At 38.4% G+C, this 23,650-nt stretch overlaps 1 protein-coding gene across 1 annotated transcript in view; it reads left to right on the top strand.

Annotated features, from left to right (window-relative positions):
• acap3a (ArfGAP with coiled-coil, ankyrin repeat and PH domains 3a) overlaps positions 1-22,300 on the top strand; it is a 51,401-nt gene extending 29,101 nt beyond the window's left edge. Inside the window, exons 4-25 of the mRNA XM_063016177.1 lie at positions 350-403; positions 3,485-3,543; positions 5,126-5,309; positions 5,695-5,739; positions 5,909-6,004; positions 6,289-6,363; positions 7,214-7,225; positions 9,149-9,261; positions 9,604-9,655; positions 9,949-10,049; positions 10,144-10,255; positions 10,639-10,847; positions 11,603-11,672; positions 12,260-12,354; positions 12,961-13,169; positions 13,670-13,771; positions 14,536-14,628; positions 15,066-15,286; positions 15,475-15,584; positions 15,971-16,081; positions 16,259-16,320; positions 22,194-22,300. Of these exons, the coding sequence (XP_062872247.1) occupies positions 350-403; positions 3,485-3,543; positions 5,126-5,309; positions 5,695-5,739; positions 5,909-6,004; positions 6,289-6,363; positions 7,214-7,225; positions 9,149-9,261; positions 9,604-9,655; positions 9,949-10,049; positions 10,144-10,255; positions 10,639-10,847; positions 11,603-11,672; positions 12,260-12,354; positions 12,961-13,169; positions 13,670-13,771; positions 14,536-14,628; positions 15,066-15,286; positions 15,475-15,584; positions 15,971-16,081; positions 16,259-16,320; positions 22,194-22,300 (2,292 nt within the window). The remainder of the gene's footprint in view (positions 1-349; positions 404-3,484; positions 3,544-5,125; positions 5,310-5,694; positions 5,740-5,908; positions 6,005-6,288; positions 6,364-7,213; positions 7,226-9,148; positions 9,262-9,603; positions 9,656-9,948; positions 10,050-10,143; positions 10,256-10,638; positions 10,848-11,602; positions 11,673-12,259; positions 12,355-12,960; positions 13,170-13,669; positions 13,772-14,535; positions 14,629-15,065; positions 15,287-15,474; positions 15,585-15,970; positions 16,082-16,258; positions 16,321-22,193) is intronic.
• The last annotated feature ends 1,350 nt before the right edge of the window (positions 22,301-23,650 follow it).

Below are 23,650 nucleotides of genomic sequence, written 5' to 3'. Positions count from 1 at the left end.
GTGTCTCTCTCCACAGGGCACTTGGGCCACTGAAATGTTTGATGTGTATAAAAGGATGTACAATGTTGAATTGGCTTTAGCCATTATCAGATCTGAATGCAACTATGGATGTATGGGAATGTTTCAGAATTTTTGGGAATCTATCTGTTTGACTGTGCTTTTTGTTTGGAGGAATGGTGTACTGTTTCATCAATACAGTTGTAGATACACTAAAGCTGTTCTGATTACATAGTGAGCACTATTTTGGGATCCTTAAATGACTAAAGCGACGTGAAGTTGTGCAGTATGCACTAGGCTTAAATTAACTTGTTTTTAAATGGTGGTTACCCATTTCACTGTTTGCCTACAGGAATGTCTGGAGAAGTGTGGAGAGAGTCTGCAGGAAATAGTGAACTACCACATGGTACGTCAACGTCTTTTTCCTCCCATGTCATCACATTATAAAGGTCAAGGAAACGAGGATTAGTCCACATGATGTTTAATGTTCCTCCAGTGCACAGAGAGTTTAAAATTTACACACATTATGTCTTTTGACTTTGTATGTATAAATATAAATAAATAGTATGTATTTATAGGCATAAACAAATATAGTTTTTTTCCGTTTTGACTGCTCCTGTATTTAGGGGTCGTTACAGTGGATCTGGTCTGCTTTTGAGACTTCCTGGCACAACCCTACTATTTCTATTCAGGTTTGGGACCAGCACTGAGAGTGCACTGACAAGCAAGGCTTTTTTGTAAAGTAAACTAAGTAACAAAACCAGAATTGGTTGAATACTTGTTTCCCCCTTAATAAATGTCACTGACATACTCAACCAGCTCCACTTTGCTGCGCTCGCTGTTCTGCTATTCCACACAGAGCAGATCTGGGGTGGTTGATGAATAATTTAGCATGCCCTGTCTGAGCTGTAAATGCCACTTTGCTCTGAGATTAAACATGTCGATCATGGTTATTGGCCGAGGAGAAAAGTCATAGCCATCTAAATGGCAGCTTTACATCATGGCTAAAGAGGACAGGTTAATATTTGGTGTGCTAAATTGTTTTGCGTTCCTGATGCAGCCTGATTCTGTACTCGTGCTTTCTGTAATCCACTGATTTGAAGGGTTCTGCTCTGTGCTGCTGCTGATGTTTTGATAGAATCAGATGTTCTTTCACTGCACAGTAACACAAATGAGGTTAATGGCTGAGGTCGACACAGGAAGAGAAGCGCAGCGACCCTGTTTGACCCTACTTCAGCCATGCCATTACACTAGATAGAGTGGGTGAGAGGGAGAAAAATGGTACCTAAAGTCAATATACAGTCAGGCAATGGAGCAAAAACGTACCGCCTTATGGTTAAGTTTGAAAAGTCCTGTTAATTTTCCATGTTTTTCAGTTTTCTAACTGAAAATACGTCAGTTGACTTACCCTCTAAACTTCTGCACATTTAATACAAAAACACAATTTTTGTCTAATTTTAAGTACTGGCAACCCACGCCTGTCCCTTTTTTAGTATGTCACTAGTTACTAGTTTTGTGCTTTGTATCAGTGACACGTCCCCAGCTGAGGAAACGAACCCAGGCCTCTCTTGCTGTGAGGTGACAGCACTTCCCACTGCGCTGCTGTGCTGACTGTTCTGTTATTCCCAGTCCAGTCCCAGTAAAAAAATGAAATACCCTGATTTTGGATATAGAAAGACAGGAAGGAAGGACAGAGGGAAGGCTTGAGAATGATGTAGCAGGGGACAGATTAACCAGTGAAGGTCGAGAAGAAGGTTCACTCAGGATTTTTTCCAGGGATTTAAGTTATGAAACATTTCCTAAAAAATGATTCGCTCACAATCCAGGGATTATCCACAGGGAAGTGACTGAAGGTTGTAGTTTCTCACATCCACAAAAACATAATTATGAAGGATGGAAATCATTTGTATGGTATTTACAGTTTACAGTTATTAATGCAGTTGCACTGTGATGGGGTGTTTTGGTTTAATGTTAGACAGCACTGTACATCACCATCAACCAAAAAGAGTACTTTTATTTACTTCTAACACAGTTCCTTTAACCTTTTTAATTAACACCAATGCGCAATTAGATCGTAATCTTGACTCAATACTGTAACCAGTCTGTGGGTGTAACAGGTGTTTTTGAGCGAGGAAAGTACCAAACTCTTTGGCTTTGATGCTAAACAGCGGCTAATCAGCCTTGACTTGATGAAAGAGGAAAAACATTTTGAGTTACTGGTTTTATGCCCTGCTTGACTTGTAAGGGTCCTGTTAGAATTTACAGGGAAATAAAACATTAAAGAGATTTAGACTGAAATGCCCACCTGGGGAGCAACATCACACACAGCTTTAGACTATTTTTACAACCACTATGAAGGTAAAGACCAGATTTACATCTGCTTTGTGTTTGTAAACATCTGTAAATCAAATTTATAGCATTTTGGGCACATTTATACTGTGCTTAAATGTTTAGAATCAGCAATGTATTAAGGCTGGTGTGCAAGAAAGAAGCCCCTGTTCCCAGTGTGGCACCGTAAAGCTTGACTGAAGTTTGTTGCTGAACACATGGGTAAAGAAAAAACCGGAACAGCCTTTTTGCCCCATATGAATACTTCTAAGCCCATGGTGTTGTAAGACTCACTTGACTGTGGACACTGCCACCTGTGTTTCAGTAGCTTTTAATTCAGACCTGCTTTTGTTTGTTCCGGTTTGTGCTTTCGTGGAGTCCTTTGTTCACTGAAGCCCTAGGCAGCTTTTCCTGACTACAGCAGGAGGCAGCCTGTAGTACAAACTGAGCTTTCTGACTAATGGATTTGTTTCTATATTCTCTCCCTCTGCTCATTCATCATCAGTCTTTGTTTCCACCATTCGTACTTTTCTCACCCTCTCTGGCTCTCGCTCGCCCACCCTCCCAGTCCAACTGACCTAATTTAGCTGCAATCACTGCAGCGTGGCACAGGCCTTTATCACACTGCTTTCTGCAGCCTGTGTGCTACTGAATTTAAATAAAAGAGGAAGCAGACAATCACCAAATTGTAGCCAGACTGGAGGGAAGAGAGGGTGGTCAGGTGATTTAGGGGACAGTCATTATGTGATAAATATAAAAGTGTGATAATAAAAGCTGTACAGGATCACCATCTGTCGGTGATAGCAAATTTGCAGATGTGAAACCAGTTTAGGATGAACTTTATATAACATTTCATATTTTAATATTAGGATGAGTAAGATTTTTATTCTACGGGTTTGGTTGAGTTGAAGCCTGGGCTGTGTTTAATTAGCTACATTGGCAAAAAATTGGAAAGCCTTTTCATAAAAGGATGCTATGCATATAAAACTTTTAATAAATGAATAATAATAAATGTTTTACATGGGTTTTCATTGTGTAATGTCAAATTTTGTTTATTTTTTTGAAAATCATTTTGCATGACAAATTTAAGGGCAATAGGAAAGGATGCAGTTAATTTTTCACACTACTGTACAGTGTTTTACTGTTCTGTGTGTTTCAGATCCTGTTCGACCAGGCGCAGAGATCTGTAAAGCAGCAGCTGTATAATTTTGTCAAAGAGTAAGTACAACCATGCGGTACCTCTAGCTATAGATATGTTCACTCTGCATTCAACTGATAGCTAATGTTAGCTAAATAGCTGTATGAACTGATTTCTTAGGTTGCGTTCGCATGAACATAAATGGCATTTGACAGAAGTTTATGTACCAACATCACTTGGAAACGTGTGTCTTAAACCACATACACTGTACTAAACTATTGAAAGTATTGACGTAATAAATAGTTGCAAGGAAGATGTAGGACGTGCTTTGAAGACGTATATTGGGGGGGGGGGTGATCATTTTATACACGTCACAAAAGAAAATCTAGAGATTAATTGAACAAGTTAATGCAGCATAACGCTCAGCTTGACGGTACATATGCTTCATCCTGATTTCATCCCGATTTCCTGCAATATAAAAGGGTTTGCAAGGGATGCAAGCTGAGTTTGATGTCCTTATGACACATCACACCATCAAACAAAATCTCAATTTTATGAACATGGAAATATTACGACAATTATGACAAAGGTCTTCCTCCCATCAATTTTTTCTAAATTCAAACCAGCTCAGGTAAAACTACTGACTATGGAAATTAGTAAAATATTTGGGGATTTTTATGCATCTCTTAACTGCTCTGATCAAACTCTTACTCCTGTTTTTGATTCATTCTTTGACACTTTGGATATTCCCACTATTGTTTTGTCTATTGCTGCAGAGCTAGAGAGACCAGTCACTGGTCTCTGAACAGTCTTTGAAGCAGCTGTGAACTCAAAGCAGCTGTGTCTGCGTCCCGACCGACATTCGACTTTAGTAATGGTTTTATTTCTTGGATAAAACTACTCTATTACTCTCCACAAGCCTCAGTCAGGACAAATAATATTTAATCTAAATATTTTAGTCTTTCTGATCTTCGAGACAGGGATGCATCCTGAGCCCTCTGCTGTTCACAATTAGTATTGAACCTAAATCTATTGTCCTTCTACTTAATCCCAATATTACTCAGAAATGAGGTGGAGCTCAAGGTCAGATGATCTCCTTCAATCTGCCAAGCCATACATACTTAATTGGTCATATGGAGCCCCTCTGACCAGGTCGCTACAACCAGACACCTAGAGGCACTGTTTCACACCACACATCTTTAACACATTTTATTAAGTAAAAATACAGCTTTTATTATGAACACATTTGTAATATAGTACTTCTAATGAGTGAAAAAAACATCTATGGCACCTAAACAGTCACACACTGGACACTTTATTAGGAACACTATACTAATACTGGATATAAGTTTCAGAATATGTTAGAAACATTCCTTCAACATTCGTACAATAAGGCCTCTGACCTTTAGCTTAGGAACAGGGAGAGACCTGCTGTACTAGGGACATGCTGTAGTTAGTGTACAGTTCCAAAATTGAAACATACACACGTCTACATATACACACATTTACACACAGTACATATCATTATTCACTAGACTTTCTACAAGGTAACACTGCTGCTCTGGGTCTATAATATATTTTCTATCCTGTTTATTTTTTAAATATTCAGTGCATATATTTGTCTTTAACAACTGAATTTTATACGTGTGTTGGTCGTGGTAGGGATGTGCGGAAATTTAAAGAGACGAAGAAGCACTTTGATAAAGTAAGGGAGGACCTGGAGATCGCTCAGGTGAAGAACGCTCAGGCACCCAGAAACAAACCGCACGAAGTGGAGGAGGCCACCGGCACCCTTAGCATTACCCGCAAGTGTTACCGCCATCTGGCCCTCGACTACATACTGCAGGTAGCACGACTGCATAGTTACACATACAGATGTTTTAAAATCTGTCAGATACTGTTCTTTATAGATCCAGCAATTTCTAATTCAGTCATTCAGCTAAGTACAGCCATGAAATGTATTCTTCTAGGGTGATCCTTTCTTCATGCCTCTGGTCACTATATGTTCACCTGTGTATATTTGGTTTCTTTCAATCTGCTTTAGTTTTTTTCTGAATCTAAGAAAGACACCGCTGTTTCATATACTTTGTACTTATGAACTATTGTTTGAACATTTGCAGCATAAAGTTCTTAAAATTCATAAAATTCCAAGACTTGTGTAAAATTGACTTTTGACTTTACCTTTAATGAACAGCTTTCAGCTTGATCTTTTCTCCCTCTCTTCTCCTTAGATCAACGTCCTTCAGGCCAAGAAGAAATTTGAGATCTTAGATGCAGTAAGTGCTTCAAAACATATTATCTTGTGTATCCTGCTAGAAAAACACATCCAATAACCCATTATGAATTATATACTGGTCCAAGCTGGTGCTGGTTTGTCTGGCCATGCTGGTAACTGGTCCAAACTGATGTTTTTGAAGCAGGGTTCTTCTGTGTCCTTCTGTGCAGATGCTGTCGTTTATGCGTGCCCAGTACTCACTCTTTCAGCAGGGATATCACTTGCTGGATGAGATCGATCCATATATGAAGAAGCTTGCTGCTGAGGTAAATATTGTTAACATCTTAATTACATGTTTTCTTCTGTACTTCAGGGCTTAAATACAGTCAGCTCCAGAACTACTGGCACCCAAGATGGAAAAAATGTTTGTGAACATTTGTGGTTAATAAACTTTTTTCTTATACTGACAGCATGAACAAAATCTAACCTTTAATTAAATTACATTTCTTACAGCAATAAATGCAAGCCAAAATACTTCTCAAGTCACTTTATATAACAATATTTTAAAAAATGATCCTTGTTAATATAACTTGCTGAATTTAATGTGCAGCTGGATCAGCTGGTGATTGATTCAGCCATGGAGAAGAGAGATATGGAGCACAAACATGCAACAATACAACAGCGGGTATGGACTACATGTATATTCTTTTAGATACTTTTACTTTCAGATACTTTTATTTTATAGATAGATAAGTAGCTTGTGTAAACTGCTTGTACCTGGTATTTTTAGATAGAATTCCCCATGTAGCAGGTAATAATGGCTGTTCCTGAATCCTTAGTGCCTAAGCTGTCTCTAGGTTTATATTAAATATGTCTTAAGCCAGTGTTTGGTGTTGCAGCGACACAGATGAATCCACACTGGGCATGAGCAGCATCTGTTGGTGGAGTGGCTGTTTTGCTCTTATTACTGCCACTTTCATTTTTTACTGAGTCCTTTTTTTGAGAACTCTGGTTGTCTTGACTGGTGGACGGAGTAGCTGACATGGCAGTAACTCAGTTTACCTTTTTTTTTTTAGCAATATTTTCCTACAGCCCTGTGTGGTTGTAGGTTTTGCTGGGGGCTTATAGCTGAGTCCACTGTAGGGACACCTGAGTTTTCTGATGTTTGCTGGGGCAGTGTACACTTATGTCCCTACATTTCTTTTCTTTTCTGGGTGAGCGTGTGGAGAATAATATCCTGTACTCTGACTAATGCTCTCATTTATTTGTTTGTTTGATTTACACTGCAAATTTGATTTCTTTTGTTTTTAGTCACTGGTTCTTTTATCCTTTTAGTTTGTGGCTGTTTAAACACAGTACTGTTCTACCTTGATTACTTATTCTGCAACTGGGTACCTTGGGTATCATATCCTTCGACATGAAATAACATAAATATTCTTTGCTATAAATCCAATACTTTTAACTGTACTGTCTAATATATGCTTTATTTTTCTCTTCCCACATTGGACAATCTTGAAATGGACTTTATTTTGCAGACTCTACTACAGGTAAGAGTTTTTTTTTTAATAGTCTATAAATTGGGACATTTTGGTTAGTACAGGTTCTGTGATTTGTTAATTCTTCTGAACTCTAGTCTATCTGAAAAGTACCAAAATATATTTTTATTTTTTCACTTACCAACTTAATCGTATTTTGTAAATATATATTAATTTTGAATTTGATGTGTACAATTTGCTAAAAACATTGGGACAGGGCAAAATAGAGATGAATTATAACAGGTAAGACTATGATGATTGGATATAAAAGGGGAATCCACCAAAGATTAGTTGTGGCTCCCCAATGTGTGTCAAACTGCATGAGACAATTGTCAAACAGTTGAAAAATAACATTTTCGATGCAAGAAAAAAAGAAGTCATCATCTACCGTACATAATATTGTGAAAAGATTTGGGAAATCTGGAGAAATCTCATTCAGTCTAGGTGAATGTGCTTTACCTTTAACTTCTACATTGACATTATTGCATAATAAACCACAATGCTTCTGTGATAAATATAGTCACATGAGCTTGGGAATACTTTAAATCAAGAAATGCAACCTGAATCTCTGTTAAACAAAGTAAAAGCCTTACATCAGTTCTATGCAAAAACGCTGCTGAGTTCACTGAGCCTGAACTCATCTCAGAAGACAAGCTTATGCTCACATTACTTCTGCTCAGTGGTTTCTTCATGTTGTGTGTGGTGGATAATGAATGTTCTCTCAGCTTGTGAAGGCATCATTGATTGCTTGTTGATTCTCTCTCAGAATAGCAGTTCATTACAAAGCACTGTGAGCGCTCTACTGAAGCATACATCTGTTATCATTACTGTTTGAGCGTAGATCTGGATAACAAGTCTGTAGGTGGATTTTTAGAGAAGAGATATCAGTCTGAATGGGTACTGAGGTATTTCATTAGTGGAGATGATGGAAGCCTTGAAAATCTTTTTATTTATTTATTTTAATTATTCATTATTCATTTCTGTAACTGTAAACATCATTATATTCAGGTAACATTTTTGTTTGATTGAATATTGCTAACGTTATTTTACTGAGTGTAAAAGAAAAGAAATGACCTCCATTACTTTCACTAAGGACACTTGATCTTTACTGTATGTTTCATCATCAGTGGGGGTAAATCACTTTACATTTAACTTGTTTTGAGTTATTTTGGATGATTTGATACAAAATAGGCACTCGGGTGGTTCAGTGGTCTTTTACGCTAGCTCACCAGTGCTAAGATCCTGGTTTGAGTCTTTGCTACAGTCTTACGTAAGTTTGACTTCATTAATGCCTATAGGTATGTGAAATAGATATGTTGGATATATAAAAAACATCTGGAAGAAGTTATCTGAATCAGAGTAATCAAACCATTGAGGACAGTATATCCAAGAACTACAGTTACATTGTCTTTTTGCATAAGGTAACTTATGAGATGAACCAAATGTTGATTTACATAAGCTACTTTATTATTATAAAAATCTTTTTATATTATTTTTTTATTTATTTTTATTGATTCCTGAGATCTAATTCAAGTGCTAAGGATTAGTTGGTCTTCATCCCTCAGTCCTGGAGCCTGGAGAGAGTAATTGGGGGCATTGAAGTCAAAATGTTAAATGCAGAGTTTGGAGTTATTATGGTTATTGAAAATAGGCTGGATATGGAACAGGTGTTGGATAATTCACTGTTGTATATCAACTGCTTGCTTTTTTTGTGAATGAGTGTGAGGCTGTTGATACTTAGAGTAAATATTGGGTTATTCATTGCCCCATTTAAACACTAAAACAGTGGCGTAACAGAAAATGAATCATTTATAAAGAGTTTCCTCAAATAATTGTTTGTGAAGGTTCTTCGAAAGTGAAGGTTTATGAAGATGGTGTTCCATAGATGGTTTGTGTCAGATCTTATTCATGTCCTCTGCCTTTTATTTTGGACAGGACTTTGCCTATGATGACCCAAAGGTGGAGTTTAACGTGGATGCCCCTAATGGAGTGGTGATGGAAGGCTACCTGTTTAAAAGAGCCAGCAATGCATTTAAAACATGGAACAGGTTAGTAACATCTACATGGGGGCTACATAGTAGCATCCTGTCTGGGCTGTGTTACAGCATTGCGCCCAGTGATTTCAGGGAAACAGGACCATGACCCTGACTAAGATAAAGCATGTTAAAACATGTAAATGAATTGACATTATTTTACTAGAACAAAATGATAGCTTCCATCATGTCTACAGACATCCACAAATCTGTAGGAAATCATTTCTTTACACCAGCATTTTACTCAAATACAGATCTATAAAATAGCACCCAATGAACAGCTTTTCATCTCAATCAGTCCACTCATTCCATCCAGAAAACATCCAACTCACGTCCATTATTCATGTCTCCCCTCAGGCGGTGGTTCTCCATCCAGAACAGCCAGCTGGTGTATCAGAAGAAGCTGAAGGCAAGTATTTCTCATCATCCTCGTTCAAGCATGTGCACTGAGGTTAAGTGCTTCACTCCCACCCTACAAACAGCCTTTTGGAGCTGGTGTAAGGTGGACATGGCTGAAAAGTTGTGTTGTATTAATACTACAGTATTTTTATGGATCCACAGGAAGGGCAGTGGAATTCGGACCATTGTTATTCTCTAAATGCCTCATGCACATTTATTGTTTGTTTTGTTTTTTTGTGTGTTTTGTTTCTCACCTTGTTTTACTGATACTGCCTGTTTATATTTGTTATATTTTTGCTGTAGGATTCACTGACCGTAGTGGTCGAGGACCTGAGGCTGTGTTCTGTCAAACCCTGTGAGGACATTGAGAGGAGGTTTTGTTTTGAAGTAGTGTCTCCTTCCAAGTAAGTCCTACCAAATATTGTTCCTGACATGTTAGGGTCACTGTGCATTTTTTTATGATCTCACGCTCTGATGATGATGTGTGTTGCGCTGCAGAAGCTGCATGCTGCAGGCTGAGTCAGAAAAGCTCCGACAGGCCTGGATCCAAGCGGTGCAGGCCAGCATCGCCTCGGCCTACAGAGAGAGTCCAGATAACTACTACACTGAGGTTAGTGCTACCGGATAACTTCTGAATACTTAGTCCACTTAGAGTATATGGCCAAAAGTATGTGGACACTCCCACTAACAGGTATTTCAGCCTCACCTGTTATATCAAATAAATTACATGCTTACAAACATCTGTTGACAGTTTGCTTTTTTATCATGCATGTGGCCCTGTGTACAAAACAAGCTCTATAAAGACGTGGTTTGATGAGTTCGGTGTGGAGGAGGTCCAGTGGCATCAGTCTCTGAGCTAAAAATGCAATGATAATAAAATGCAAAAATAAATGAATGAATAAATTTTCTGTGGGGCTTGTTGCAGTTTATCGTTTGATCATCTAGCTTTACAACCTGCAGGATTTTTGTGACCCTTGCTCTGTTTTTCTTTAGCGTTTTGACCGAACGTCCTCCCCCTCCACCAGCAGCATCGACTCGGCCAGCGAGCCACGCGAGCGCACTGTGAGGGTGGAGAACGTGCTGCAGAGGGTGCAGTGTGTACCTGGCAACGATGTGTGCTGTGACTGTGGGCAGACTGACCCGCGCTGGGCCAGCATTAACCTGGGCATACTTCTCTGCATTGAGTGCTCAGGCATCCATCGGTAACATGTTTTAAACACAATAGTTACACTGTACACTGTATACTGAAAAAACTCAATATACTCTATATAATGTTTATTCTGTTTGTAAATCTGGTAGTTTTACATGTATGTTCACCATACGGGACACCAAATTCAGGTGTTTGACAAACCCATTGCTAACAGATGTATAACATCAATTTCATAAAGTAAATATATTTTATATATAATATTTATTACTTTCTTCATTCTATTGTATTTTTTCCAGACATAGTGTGTGTCTCGTCCTCAGTTCAGAATGTCTCCTGAATATTAATGTACTCTTTGGAGGCCACTGTTTTTTCGCACCGAGCTCCACCGAGGCTGTTGTTCAGTCATCTTTTTCTCTGTTCTAATTGTAACTGCGTTGCTCGGATACACAGCGGGATTGTGGGCAGATCACACACTGATGAGAAAATGGGCAGCTCTTAGGTTCTCAGAAAAGCATACAGCTCTGTCATTTCAACCTTCAAACTTAAATTCTGTCTTTGAAAAGGTGCACAGAAATTAATCTGACATGAATAGTTCCAAAAAGAAATTGAAGCACTTTCGTTCTTCTTAAACTAAGGGTAAAGATTTAAAGGCTACTGAAAAATGTTATTCAGGAAAAGAAAGAACATGTTCACTAGTATAAGCATTGTAGGTTCATGAGAGTTTCCTTTATGCCTGTTGCTGATTTTCTACCAAGGTTTTATTTGCTCAGCTGTTCTGGTGTGTATTTGTGTCTATTCTTCATACAGGAGTTTAGGGGTGCATTGTTCCAAAGTCCGCTCCCTCACCTTGGACTCCTGGGAACCGGAGCTAGTGAAGGTGTGGGATTTATTCAATCATTTTTTTATCTTGACGTGTGTCATCCTCTTTCATTCCCTCTGCTGTTTGGTTCATGCTCTCTCACTCTGCTTTATAAATTTAGTTCTATATCATGAATAATATTCTTCTGCTGAAAATACTGGAAAAACAAGTACTGGAATTATTTAAATAAAGAAAATGTCATTGAGGCACAAGCTTTAGCTCTGCATCAGCAAGAATAAAAAATGAATTAAATTTGCAGGACCGTTACCAAAAATTTAAGCAGTGGCCAAAAATAACAGAAACATTGGCAGCCCCAAACGGAGAGAGAGGATAGAAAAGGGATAGCGCAAAAATGAAAACTGGTTGTCACAATATGGAAGGCTGCTCAGAGCATCTGTGACAACCCAGTTCCAGTCAACAAATAACAGTCATGATAGCCCACACCAGTTTTGTTAATTAAGGTTTGTGATTAACACAATTAATATTAAATAGTTGCCTTACAACTGTCTGTCTGATTTGCCCACTATTTGTACCTCTGCTATGATACAGTATTAAAACAGCTCCAATAGAGGTTAAAACTATTTCTTTTGTTCTTTTGGATGCAGTTGATGTGTGAGCTGGGGAACAGTGTTATTAACCACATATATGAGGGCACATGTGAGGAGCAGGGCATGAAGAAACCAGGACCAGGCAGCGCGAGGTAAGCACAGACAACTGAATCGTTCTAGTTTTGTTAAGTTTTTTTCGGCTGCTCCCGTATTTAGGGGTTGCACAATGGTTTATTCGCCAGATGCCCTACCTGATGCAGCCCTACTATTTCCATCCAGGCTTGAGAGCAGCACTGACAGCACATCGACAAGTGCACCTCCCAAAGCACAGGCTTTTTTCAGCCGATCGCAACCCTCTTGGACATTAGCCAATTGTGTCTTTTGAGACGCTCAACTGGCTGACAGCACTGCTGAGATTTAATCCCTGGACTTCTGTACTAGTAGGCTAGCTTAATTTATTGCTACACCAGCCAGAAGCCCCTCTTTTATTATCTGGTTTACATATGCAAAAAACAGAGAGTCGATTGTGCAGGACGCTGGTACTTTTGAATATTCATGCAAAAAATGCACGTCAATTAGAATTTTATTGACATTTCAGTCTGGTGTTTACTGGTGTTTACAGTAGAACAAATTAGTGTTTTCCAGGAATTTGGAGCAACATCCTACACAACAGTAACAGTGTGAGTACTGTAAGTATAGGTTATGCTTTAACTCTATAATCATTCCTGTTGTTTTATTTATTTCCGAACTTAATGCAGGCAGGAGAAGGAGACATGGATTCGAGCCAAATACGTGGAGAAGAAATTCTTAAAGAAATTGGTAACTGTGGGCACACTGGTGAACGGTGAGAGGAAATCAGAGCGACGCTGGGCAGCAAAGAAGTGTCGACGCCACAACAGTGCTACGACCATCCCCAAACATCGGCCGAAGTACAGAAAGGACCCTGGCTCTGCTTCTCTTTGCTCAGGTGATGATGTTTAAATGCACTTAGGGGTGCAGCGGTTCATTAGGTTATCCTACAACCTCTGTCCGGGCTTATACACAGACATGATTGGGTATGTATGTTTGTAACAGAACGAGGGAAGGGGAGGTTTTTTGAAGTGCCCGCTGGATTGGCTCCCTGTCCAGGGTTCACTTGCATTGTCAACCGCCAACTCATGAAAATACCCATACTGGTACACACTTTCGCCAGCCTGCGGCAGACTGCGACATTAATCCAAAAACATTTTATACTCTAGTATTCCTCCACCACCCAAGCTGGCATCTTGACCAGACTGTAGGAGCTATACACTTAGACCTGGTCGGTGGCAGAGCTATGACTCAAACTTCTCAGCGGTGGTGGGCTAGTACAGTGGTCTGCCCATAACAATGCTGGTGCAACATCCAAGATGTGATTATTTTTTAGTTTGAGTGCTTTCAAACTGAGTAGACAGAGTACAGAGCTCACACTTCTGTTTTCCCTTTCAGCCGCTGCTGCTTTGGAGAGAAAGTTCAAGCGAGAGTCACTTTTCTGTCCTGATGAGCTGGACTCGCTCTTCTCTTACTTTGACACGGGTTCAGGACCTCGCAGTAAGTTTTATACACCCGCCAGTTACAGCAAGACTCCTTAGAAATATAATCCTCAGACAGTATAGGATTTTAAAGTAGTCTGTATCTTAAGTGCAGTAACTAAATTATCGTCCATTACTACAGCACATCTCCCTCTGTACAAACCTGTAATTTATATGATGTGTTGGAAGCAAAGAAAATGAGCAAGATCTCAGTGACTTTGACAAGGGCCAACGTGTGAAAAGTGTAAAGGCTTCTCCTAAATTAATTAATCAAATGAATCATTTTTGGTTAATGTAATGAGCAGAAACCTTTAGTTTTCCAAACTGTAGGCTACCTAATGTATAGCAGTGGCTTATTTGTCACACAATAGCCTCTAAGCCCATGGTGATGCAAAGCTTAATTGACTGTGGACAATGTCATCCATGTTCATGCATCTTAGATCATAGATCTATCATAGATTTGTGGCAAACCAGTTTTGGGGGTTTCTTGTATTCCAAATCCTTATTTTATGCCATTCCTCTCACCCTGACAGCAGGGCCAATCCATTCCTGGTATCCACCCATGGTTGGCTGTATTGATATACTAATGCTGCACCAGAAGCCACTATGACAAAATGTTTTTAAATGTGAAATAATTTTACAATACGAAACAGTTGTTTCAGCTTCAGGACTTAAATTAAGACTAATGTTCAGATGCAGATTTTAAATAGGAGGCTACCACTGTGAGTGTGTGCCAGTAAGGTGTGTAACATGTCCCTGGTTTGGCGCTCTTTGGTCCTGTAGGCCTCAGCAGTGATAGCGGTCTGGGTGGCAGCAGTGATGGCAGCACTGATGTTCTTCACTTAGGCTCTGTGGTGGACAGCGTCACTGAGGAAGGTGAGCTCAAAGTTGCTGTTTTGCAGTTCTGTCACTCACATCACTAAAACACATTAACAGTGGAGTTTACACACACATGTAAGGGATGTATAGCCAAAAGTATTTGGACATCTGACCATGAGCTTGTTGGACCAAAACAAATTGTATTAAAATTGAGTGACTTCTTTGTGATCTTTTCAGCTAGAACAACAGTCACTCTTCTGAGAAGGCTTCTCACAAGACTTTAAAGTCTGTGCCAGTTCGGTCAAAAGAGCATTTGTATGGCTGGGCACTAATAAAGGTTCATGACCTAACAATTGTGCATGTTGACCTGTTTTAACTGTACATGAAGTTCTCAGAAATGATCCTGAAACATATTAAGAATGATTGAAAAACAGGTCCAAACATTCACCCTGTGGGATCTTTAAATCAGCCAAACGTATTGTGTGTTTGTGCAGAGTGTGAAGTGTCAGAGGACTCGAGTGGTGAAGCAGAGCTGGAGCCGGAGGTGTCGGACCCGGAGGATGTACGTGAGCTGCACCCCGGCGCACTGCTCTATAAAGCCTCCCAGGCTCGTAATCTACCCGTCATGGCTAAAGCACTTGCACATGGAGCTGACGTCAACTCTGGCAACGAGGAGGACGAGGGCAAGAGTCCGCTCATACAGGCTGTGATCGGGGTGAGTTTACGAAATGCCTTCTATATAAACAAATTTCTTTTCTTAGACGAGTACCGCAAGTACGTGTGTATGTTTTAAACTTTTGTGTATTTTTGAGAACACTCTAAAACTAAATAAAAATGTACACTGGATGTTTTATTTGATAGTTTATGAATCTGTAGGAATCTAAGCATTACTGTTTTTTAAAGGGTTCTTTGATAGCCTGTGAGTTTCTGCTGCAAAATGGTGCTGACGTCAACCAAAGAGATGTAAGAGGAAGAGGCCCCCTGCACCATGCCACATATTTAGGACACACAGGGTAAATAAACACCACACTCAGACAGTCATAATTCACCTCTGTTTTCTTATTTTTCTATATTGCTTATTCGTTTTAAATGTGCCATTGACATTGAGCCAAAATCAGGAGAATTTAGCATTGTTGCATGTTTCTAATTTGTCCTTGTTGGTGATTGAAATTGACTAAATTGACAGAAGACACTATGCTTCTTAGCGTAAGGGTGTAATTTGGGGTTTGATCTTCAAAAAGACATGTTGACCCTATTTAGAACCTTTAGAATGAATTGGAATTTTAAGTGTGAGTCACGCCTTTTGGTCCAACATCTCTGCCTGACCTAACAAATGCTCTTTTGACTGAATGGGCACAAATTTCCCAGCTGACTGTGCGCTTGGCTTTGCATTTTTCAGACAGGTGTGTTTGTTTCTGAAACGTGGAGCAACGCAGAACGACGGTGATGATGAGGGACAGGATCCTCTCAGCATAGCGGTGCAGACGGCTAACGCTGACATCGTCACATTGTGAGTGTCAAATTCAGAGTTTCCGACTGTTTCTCTCCCTCTATCTACGATGTGTGCTAAAGGTTACAATGTATGGACTTGCAGTTTTACAAATTTAATGTTTACATTTCTATTGTTACTAAAGACTAGTAGTGTTTTACAATAATCCTTAGTCTTTTTCCTGCTTTTTTTCTGCAGACTGCGTCTGGCTCGGATGAACGAAGAGATGAGGGAATCAGAGGGACCGTTCGGACAGCCAGGTCAATACCCTAGCAGCAGCCCTACAGAACAGCAGTACAAGAAATGCATTCAGGAGTTCATATGCCTCAACATAGCTGAGTGTTAGATGTCCAGTGTAGCATCTTTAACTATTACTAACCCCTGCCTAACATGTTCTACTGCATCCTATTTTAAACCGCAGTCTGACCTGTACTAATCCAACATGAGCTCACACTGGTTTTGAACGGGGTTCTGCTGAAAGCTGTTTCTTTTCTATGGTGTTTATCAATGGCGTGATAGGGGCAGGACACAAGGGCATACCTGAAGCATGATTATAGGGGGCAGTTGAAGAATCGTATTGGTGCCTGGCCGAGATTTGAAGAAAATTCACAAGATTTGCAAGAAAAATCTGGCCCAGTCACTTTATTTTGTCTCTGTCAGGCAGGGTAGAATCTGTTCTCAGATAGAAACCAAATTTCCCAGACCTCATCACTGATAAAACTTAAATCTCTCAGTTTATACCAAGACATTCATTCTAGGGTGTCGGGAGTCAAACAAAAATGTTTAAAAATGATTTTTGAAAGTACTGGTATTAAACAAGCTTTACTTTTTCCATTATAATTAAATGTTTTATCCAGTTCAGGGTCACAGCTAGTCCGTTTCCACCGGAAAACAATAATAATAATAACAATAAAGGTGATTGTTTACATTGAATTGCTCAGCTTTACAAGCTGTAATTAAAAACAGGTGTGACTAATTAACTGCCATGGCAACCAGTAACAAAAACAGGAAATGATGACCATATAAGGAGAGTTATGCAGAAAGTGCACAGAGTGAACAGTGAAGGTGACAGAATTGGAGCAGACATGACAATCTTTAACTTAAGCTACAAATGATGTCAGTTCAGGCCTGTTCACACCAACAACACAATAAAAACATGATGTCTCTTAATAACACAAATGTAGTGTTAGTCATCACTCTCTTGACTTTCCAGAAATGTCTGTGGGACTCACTTAGAATCCTTAATGCAAGGGCAAGTGTACAGGATCTCTCCAAAACGGCTGCCAGAGTTTAAATAATGTACTTCATTTTATATATGTACAATGTGGTGTGGCTCTCTACACAACTAATGTGCTATTTTCTCTATATTCCTCCGTTCTTAATGCCGGCACCCACTCAGGCTGTATTAGTCACTGTTGCATGGGCAGGGAGGTCATTCTTCATCAGGACATTTCTCTCTCAGACACAGCTAATTGTACCTGTTGGGTGCCCAGCCAGGCTGGCAGCACAGTCAAGGCTATGATGAAGCTCATTAATTTGCTGCACCACCTAAAGGCCTATACACACACAGTTCTGTCTGTTCTATTCTATTTGATTTTAAAGACACTCTGTGTGCATATTTATTACAAAGCTTGCTAAACTGCTGCAATGGCAGATAAAATTGGAATGATGGTTAAAACAGGGCTCAGGGCATCAATGCTGCATTGCCCTCAACATACAATGGATGATCAGCATTTGTAAAAATGACGGACACGTTTGCAAAACTGCATTCAAATCAGAATTATTTGTATTTTCCTGGTTTGAAGACAGACAGACAGACAGGATTTAAACTTGTTTAAAACATATTTGGTGTGAACAGGCCCTATAATTTATATGATTATTTCTGGTGCTTTTAGGTCTGGTGGCTCATGGCCACTGGGACCAGTTTGTCATTCTTTGTGACTCTCAGATTCATTCTGACTTTCTGCTATTTAGCTGAATATACACCGAGTTGCCAGATAATTCACTACAGGTGCACTTCGTATAAATATAATTACAGGCTGTACAAAGTGGGATTCATATAAATAAACCTCTTATTCTGTCAATAAAATGGGACCATTATAGGATCACTGAGCAGATGATGTTTGGGTACTGAAAAAATCTGAGTAATCTCATAACAAGTGCAAATCGGTCAAAAATTTAAGAAAATTTCAGCTTAAATGTGAGTTGGAACACAGTTTTTAGCCTTTTAGAAATCCTGTGGGCGTAACTGCTCTAAATTTCATTGCAGTTTATAACTAATTTTGCACAGACTTTTGTCAGACACATATTATTGTTACAGATTACTTTTTTGACTGCACATAATTAACACGTCTGCATTCTGAATATATTTATGCACAATGTCAGTATTAATTCATCACCAGGCGTGTGTGACTCAACTTAAATACATTTGAGTTAATTTCTTGTAAGTGATTATGATAACTATAGCACCTTTTAGACACATCCCAGATAACAGGCTATAGAGTATACAGTAATTTTAAGCAACCTCAGGTCCCAATATAATCAGTACAAACAACAGTTGTTTGTGAGTAAAATTTGACAGCCAGACTAGATTCTGTAAAAATTTAGCCCTAGTAAGTATAAACATATTATAGTGCACAATTGTTACATAAAGTCCTGCATCGGTGTGTACGGCCATGATCAGTGGCATTAGTGTATTTAGCACAGATGCTCCACACATTATTTTGAACACAGCATTACAATTAAGGCAGCTGTTTATTTGCTTGTGTTATTCTCTGGTGATATTGTGGTCGGGTTTATACGTTATATAAAAAGCAACTCCAGTATCTGATATTAACAGCATGAGGAAATGGGGTAATATGAATAACTGTGATGTATGATATATTTAAACTAATATGTCTTTGTTAAAAAAGAAAACCTATGAAGTATTTAAAGGAAATAGTAATTATGTAGACCTAAAGGGAATTATTATGCACTTTTTTGTAAGTTGTTTGTTAATTTAGAATGCTAGCTTAAGACTGGAAAAGCTTTCATTCTTAATATTGACCAAATGCAGTGCAATGTTGGTTTGCATACAGATAATCTGTATTTTTTGTATTGTTTTACTGGAACCATGAAGATAGTATTTTTTTTAACTTGACCTACATGGTTAAATGATGTCAGTAAAAATGCCAAACTCATCCGGACATTCTGCTTAGCACATATTAGCAGCATTAAATGTGCAAAGCAGTTACCACATACAGAGACAAAATAGGCAGTTTGCAAGGAAATTGACTAAAGCAGTGATTTTAAAACTGTGCAGTGTATGTTCACATACAACCACATGGACAAAAGTATTGGGACACCCCTTTTAATTTGAATTCATGTGTTACAGCCACAACAATTTCTAACAGGTGTAATAAACCAACTGTGCAGCTATAGTTTAAGGAAGGCCTCTTCCAGCATTTTCTAGTATTACTCTGCCCCTGTGCACAAAACAAGCTCTGTAAATACATGAAGAAAAATTGCTCCTTTGACTGATTATGCACAAAAGAAGCCCTGTCAGAAGAGTGGCTGTTATAGCTGAAAAGATCACATAGAGGAATGTCCAACAAGCTCATAGTCAGGTGTCCAAATACTTTTGGCCATATAGTGTATTATTTGTGTATTTTTTTATGTTGTGTATATCTGGTGCTCAGATAAGAACCTTACTTTTTATAGTAATACAGTGCATGGGTTGCTGTCACCCTGAATTCTTGTGCTGTATAAATATAATGTTGTAGCAAAGTTGTAAAAGTGTTGTAAGGTTTTCCACACATCATGAAACGCCAAAATCAGCAAAATATTAGAAATGTAAATTTAGGTAAGAAGATCTGTGGTCTTTAAACATAAAAACGATGGTTTCCGAGCTTCACTACTAAAAACCCTACAGAAATGTAGCTTTTCTTTATTGATTCGCTTGTAAGTGTTTATGTAGAAACCTCAGTTCTAGAAAGATTTGACATTAAAGGTCTTGTCTTTATACTGTTTTTGTTTAAATACAGATTCAAGTTGATCAAATCAACACTTTATTTAGAAGGCCACCACAACCTACCAAAAACCTACAAGTTTCTGGAACTGTACTGGAGGGATGAAACATTATTCATCCAAACATTTTCCCTTGATCTATGTTCTGCTCTGGCAGTGTTTGGGTGGTTATTATTTATATCATAAATACAGTGATTTCTACAGTATACCTATGTTTAACCCAGATCTTTCAGATTAGTACAATGTAAATACTTACACTGCAGATGTGGTAGATCGTGATCAGGTCAAAAATCTGATGAAATCTTCAGCCGAGGCACTAAAAGATCCACAGACATGTTTACATACGCAGAGTTCTCTGATCTGTAACCTCTGATCAGTTACACTGAAACTTGGATGGTAAAGTATTTGTGTAGTTAGACTGGTGCAGACTTTCAGCAGCTTTGTAGCATTGTGTAGTTGAAAAAGTTGGTCGGTGGCCTGATTTTGTGTCTCTGGTGAGTGAAAGAAAAAAGCACTTTTTGAAAGTTAAACATTAGATATTCCAGCAGCACGTTCACCTGCCAGTGAGAAGACAAAACCCAGAACCAGGATTAGCAAATGTTGCCAGACAATAAATTGTACCTGTGTTAGAGAGCGAGGTGTAGCGATTAATGCAGCTCAACAGTATGAACTATGATGTATTTAGCATTTAGCATTCTGTACATATATACTAACTTCTGCTGTTAACACTCGTGCTTGCTTACAAGACTCCAGCTTCATTTTTTGTCTGTTCAGTTTGTCTTACTTACTGAAATCTCAAAAAACGTACTTATGTAAAAACTCATAGCTGTTTACTTATTCCTCTGTGAACTAAACCACTACTGTCTGTTCTGCTCTACTTTATCTGTCATTCTGTTGTTTGTCTAAACTAAAAAATACCATGAAAATAAAACAATGTAAACTAACCACTTCTTTGGCTGTTTTTTGTTTCCCACTGTTCTCACTCACTCACTTTTACCTCCTACATACATGTAAAGGACTAACTTTATTAACTTTACTCCTTCTGATAAACCATTAGCTCTTTATGTACAAAAAACCCAAAAGACAAAATAACCACAAAATGAAGAGAAAGGTTTTATTCCACATTTTGTATATGACAGATTTTGCATTACAGTTTATTCAGATAAAACCAGTTACCTGCATGAAATAGCTTATCAGAGTATCAATTTCCTCCCACTGTTTACTTGTTCTAGTGCTTAAAGTATTTCCAAAGCTTACATACATATATACATTGTGTTTTTCTTACTTTGCTCCTCAAGCAGGCAGCAGTTAGTGAGTATCAGACACATACTGCATGATGAACAGCTTTATTAAAGTGAACATGGTCAGGTGCACTGAGAAAGCTAACAGCAGTGTCAGATTCTGCAAATCTGGAACACAGTGTTTCATACAACTGACTGTCAAGTGTGATGTTATAATGATGCCATGTTTCCTTTTTAAGAACACACACAGAAAATACATGTTGTGAAGTTTGCATACACTTCATTCTAATTATCTAAAAATGGCATATCTGAATATCATAATATATAGCAAGTACAGCATTATATAGGATTTTAAAAACAATTTGTAAATAATTGGGTCTGTCAGAGCAAGAAGATAAGAATATTACTGTAGGTGCATTGTTACTCACTTTTGATGATTGGAACACCTGCTTCTCTGTCCAAAAGGAAGTTTATTGTGTCATTTAAAAATGAAAAAGCTTTATGTATATTTTCAATTTATTAGAGAGTACATTTTTGAATATTTATGTTTATTTGCACATCGTCTTAATTCCTCATTATGTATAGGATTTACTGTTGCTGGTGATTTTTCTGTCCCCATAGAAACATCACTTATTAGACTTATCCTGCCCAAGCCCAGATAAAAAACCCAAACTGTCACTTTATGATGAGGGGAAATGTCCAAATATCCAAATGTATTCCAAGGAGCACTAAGCAATTGGTCAGCCATAGAAGTCATGAGAAGTCACCAGTAGTGTTCAATCATAATCACAAACAACTAAAATCACAACACTGCCCAGATTTAAGCTGCACATTTCAGAAACACTGTCTACTGACTCAACATGTATTCATGTTCCTCTGTATTCCAGGTGACACAACTTATCTAGACATCTTCCGTGAGTTTTCCCACATGGCATCTCACAACCCAGAAAAGCTGAAACGGAGGAGCATTCACTTTCGCCACTCCTTCAGGTAATTCCCATGATGCCCTGCTCTTTTTTGCATAATTTCTGACTGAACCCACTCACCATTCATAACTAATACTGGCTTTTGTTTCTTTTCATTCAGAGTTTGACAGATGATCTTCTGTGGACCTGCAAACGACCTGCAAAATTTAAATGATTTACAGTCGACTTCTCATCAAACCTGTCCAACACAACACATGATAGCGGTGCAGTGTGCCATCATACTGTGCCATTATACCCACCCTTTATCCTTTATGTTCTGTTCACTGCTTCACAATGAAAGCCCTATTAATGGAAGCCTTATTAGCTTTACTAACCCAGGTTCAATACTTGCTTATAGAGTTCTCTCTGTGTTTGCCAATTCTGTTTGTTTCCTGTGATTTCCTCGATCACATCCCAAACACACGCCAGGTGAATTGGCTATTAATTGCAAATGCCTGTAGACGTGAGTGTGTGGTGCCTTTTGACCACCTTTTCCGTGGTAGAATCCAGACTCACTGCAACCATGACTTGTATGAAACAGTATCTTTGTTCTCTGAACAGAGCATAAGGGTTCACAGAAGAGATTATAGAAGCAGAGTTTTTAAATATCAGAGTAATAAATATAAATGACAGAAAATGTCTTTGTGAATCACAAACACAAACATGCTTTGCTTTTGAATGTTTGAAATATGTAAAATTGTACAGTTATGTTTGTATTGTAAACTTTTTGGGGATCAGCTGGACTGAGTCTCTACATATGTATTTTATCTTTTTGTATTATATATTTTTTTTCAAATTTAGCCACTTTTAAAAACCAAATTAGTACTGTAGTTTCTAAACAAACATCATCTAGTAGTTTATGACTGCATGTCTGTAAACTAATATACAACAAAAATCATTTTAGCTTTTGTTTCAATGCTTTTTTGTATTATTGTTATTTATCGTGGATTATTTTGAAGTGCATGTAATGATGGCAGTTCTATATTTGGATTGAGGAATTCTGACTGTAAAGTTTTATGCAATAGTGTCCACGAGGTGAGGTGAGCTTCTTCCCTATTTACCTAAAAATGAACAGAGCTCCTTATTTAAAGTACAACATGATTTGGTGGTTTGGCCCACTACCTCCATGTAGAAATAAATGACATCCCTGTAACCTAATTGTTTGTCATATGCTATGAGTTCTTCCAGAATTGCACCCAATGCCCTTTGACAGAGCTCACCCTCTGGTGCACGCCACTGGTACTTAGATTCTTGCTCTCTTTCAGTCTGTGTGAGAAAAATTGTGTCATAGTGATGACTATGCTGGTGTAGTCTTACATTCATCATGCTCTTTTATCTGTACGGTTAAATGCAGATATTGTACATGTACATTACTTCAT

This window comes from Trichomycterus rosablanca, chromosome 19, assembly GCF_030014385.1.
Source record: "Trichomycterus rosablanca isolate fTriRos1 chromosome 19, fTriRos1.hap1, whole genome shotgun sequence".
Taxonomy (NCBI): domain Eukaryota; kingdom Metazoa; phylum Chordata; class Actinopteri; order Siluriformes; family Trichomycteridae; genus Trichomycterus; species Trichomycterus rosablanca.
This window is presented reverse-complemented; position numbering and strand designations above follow the sequence as displayed.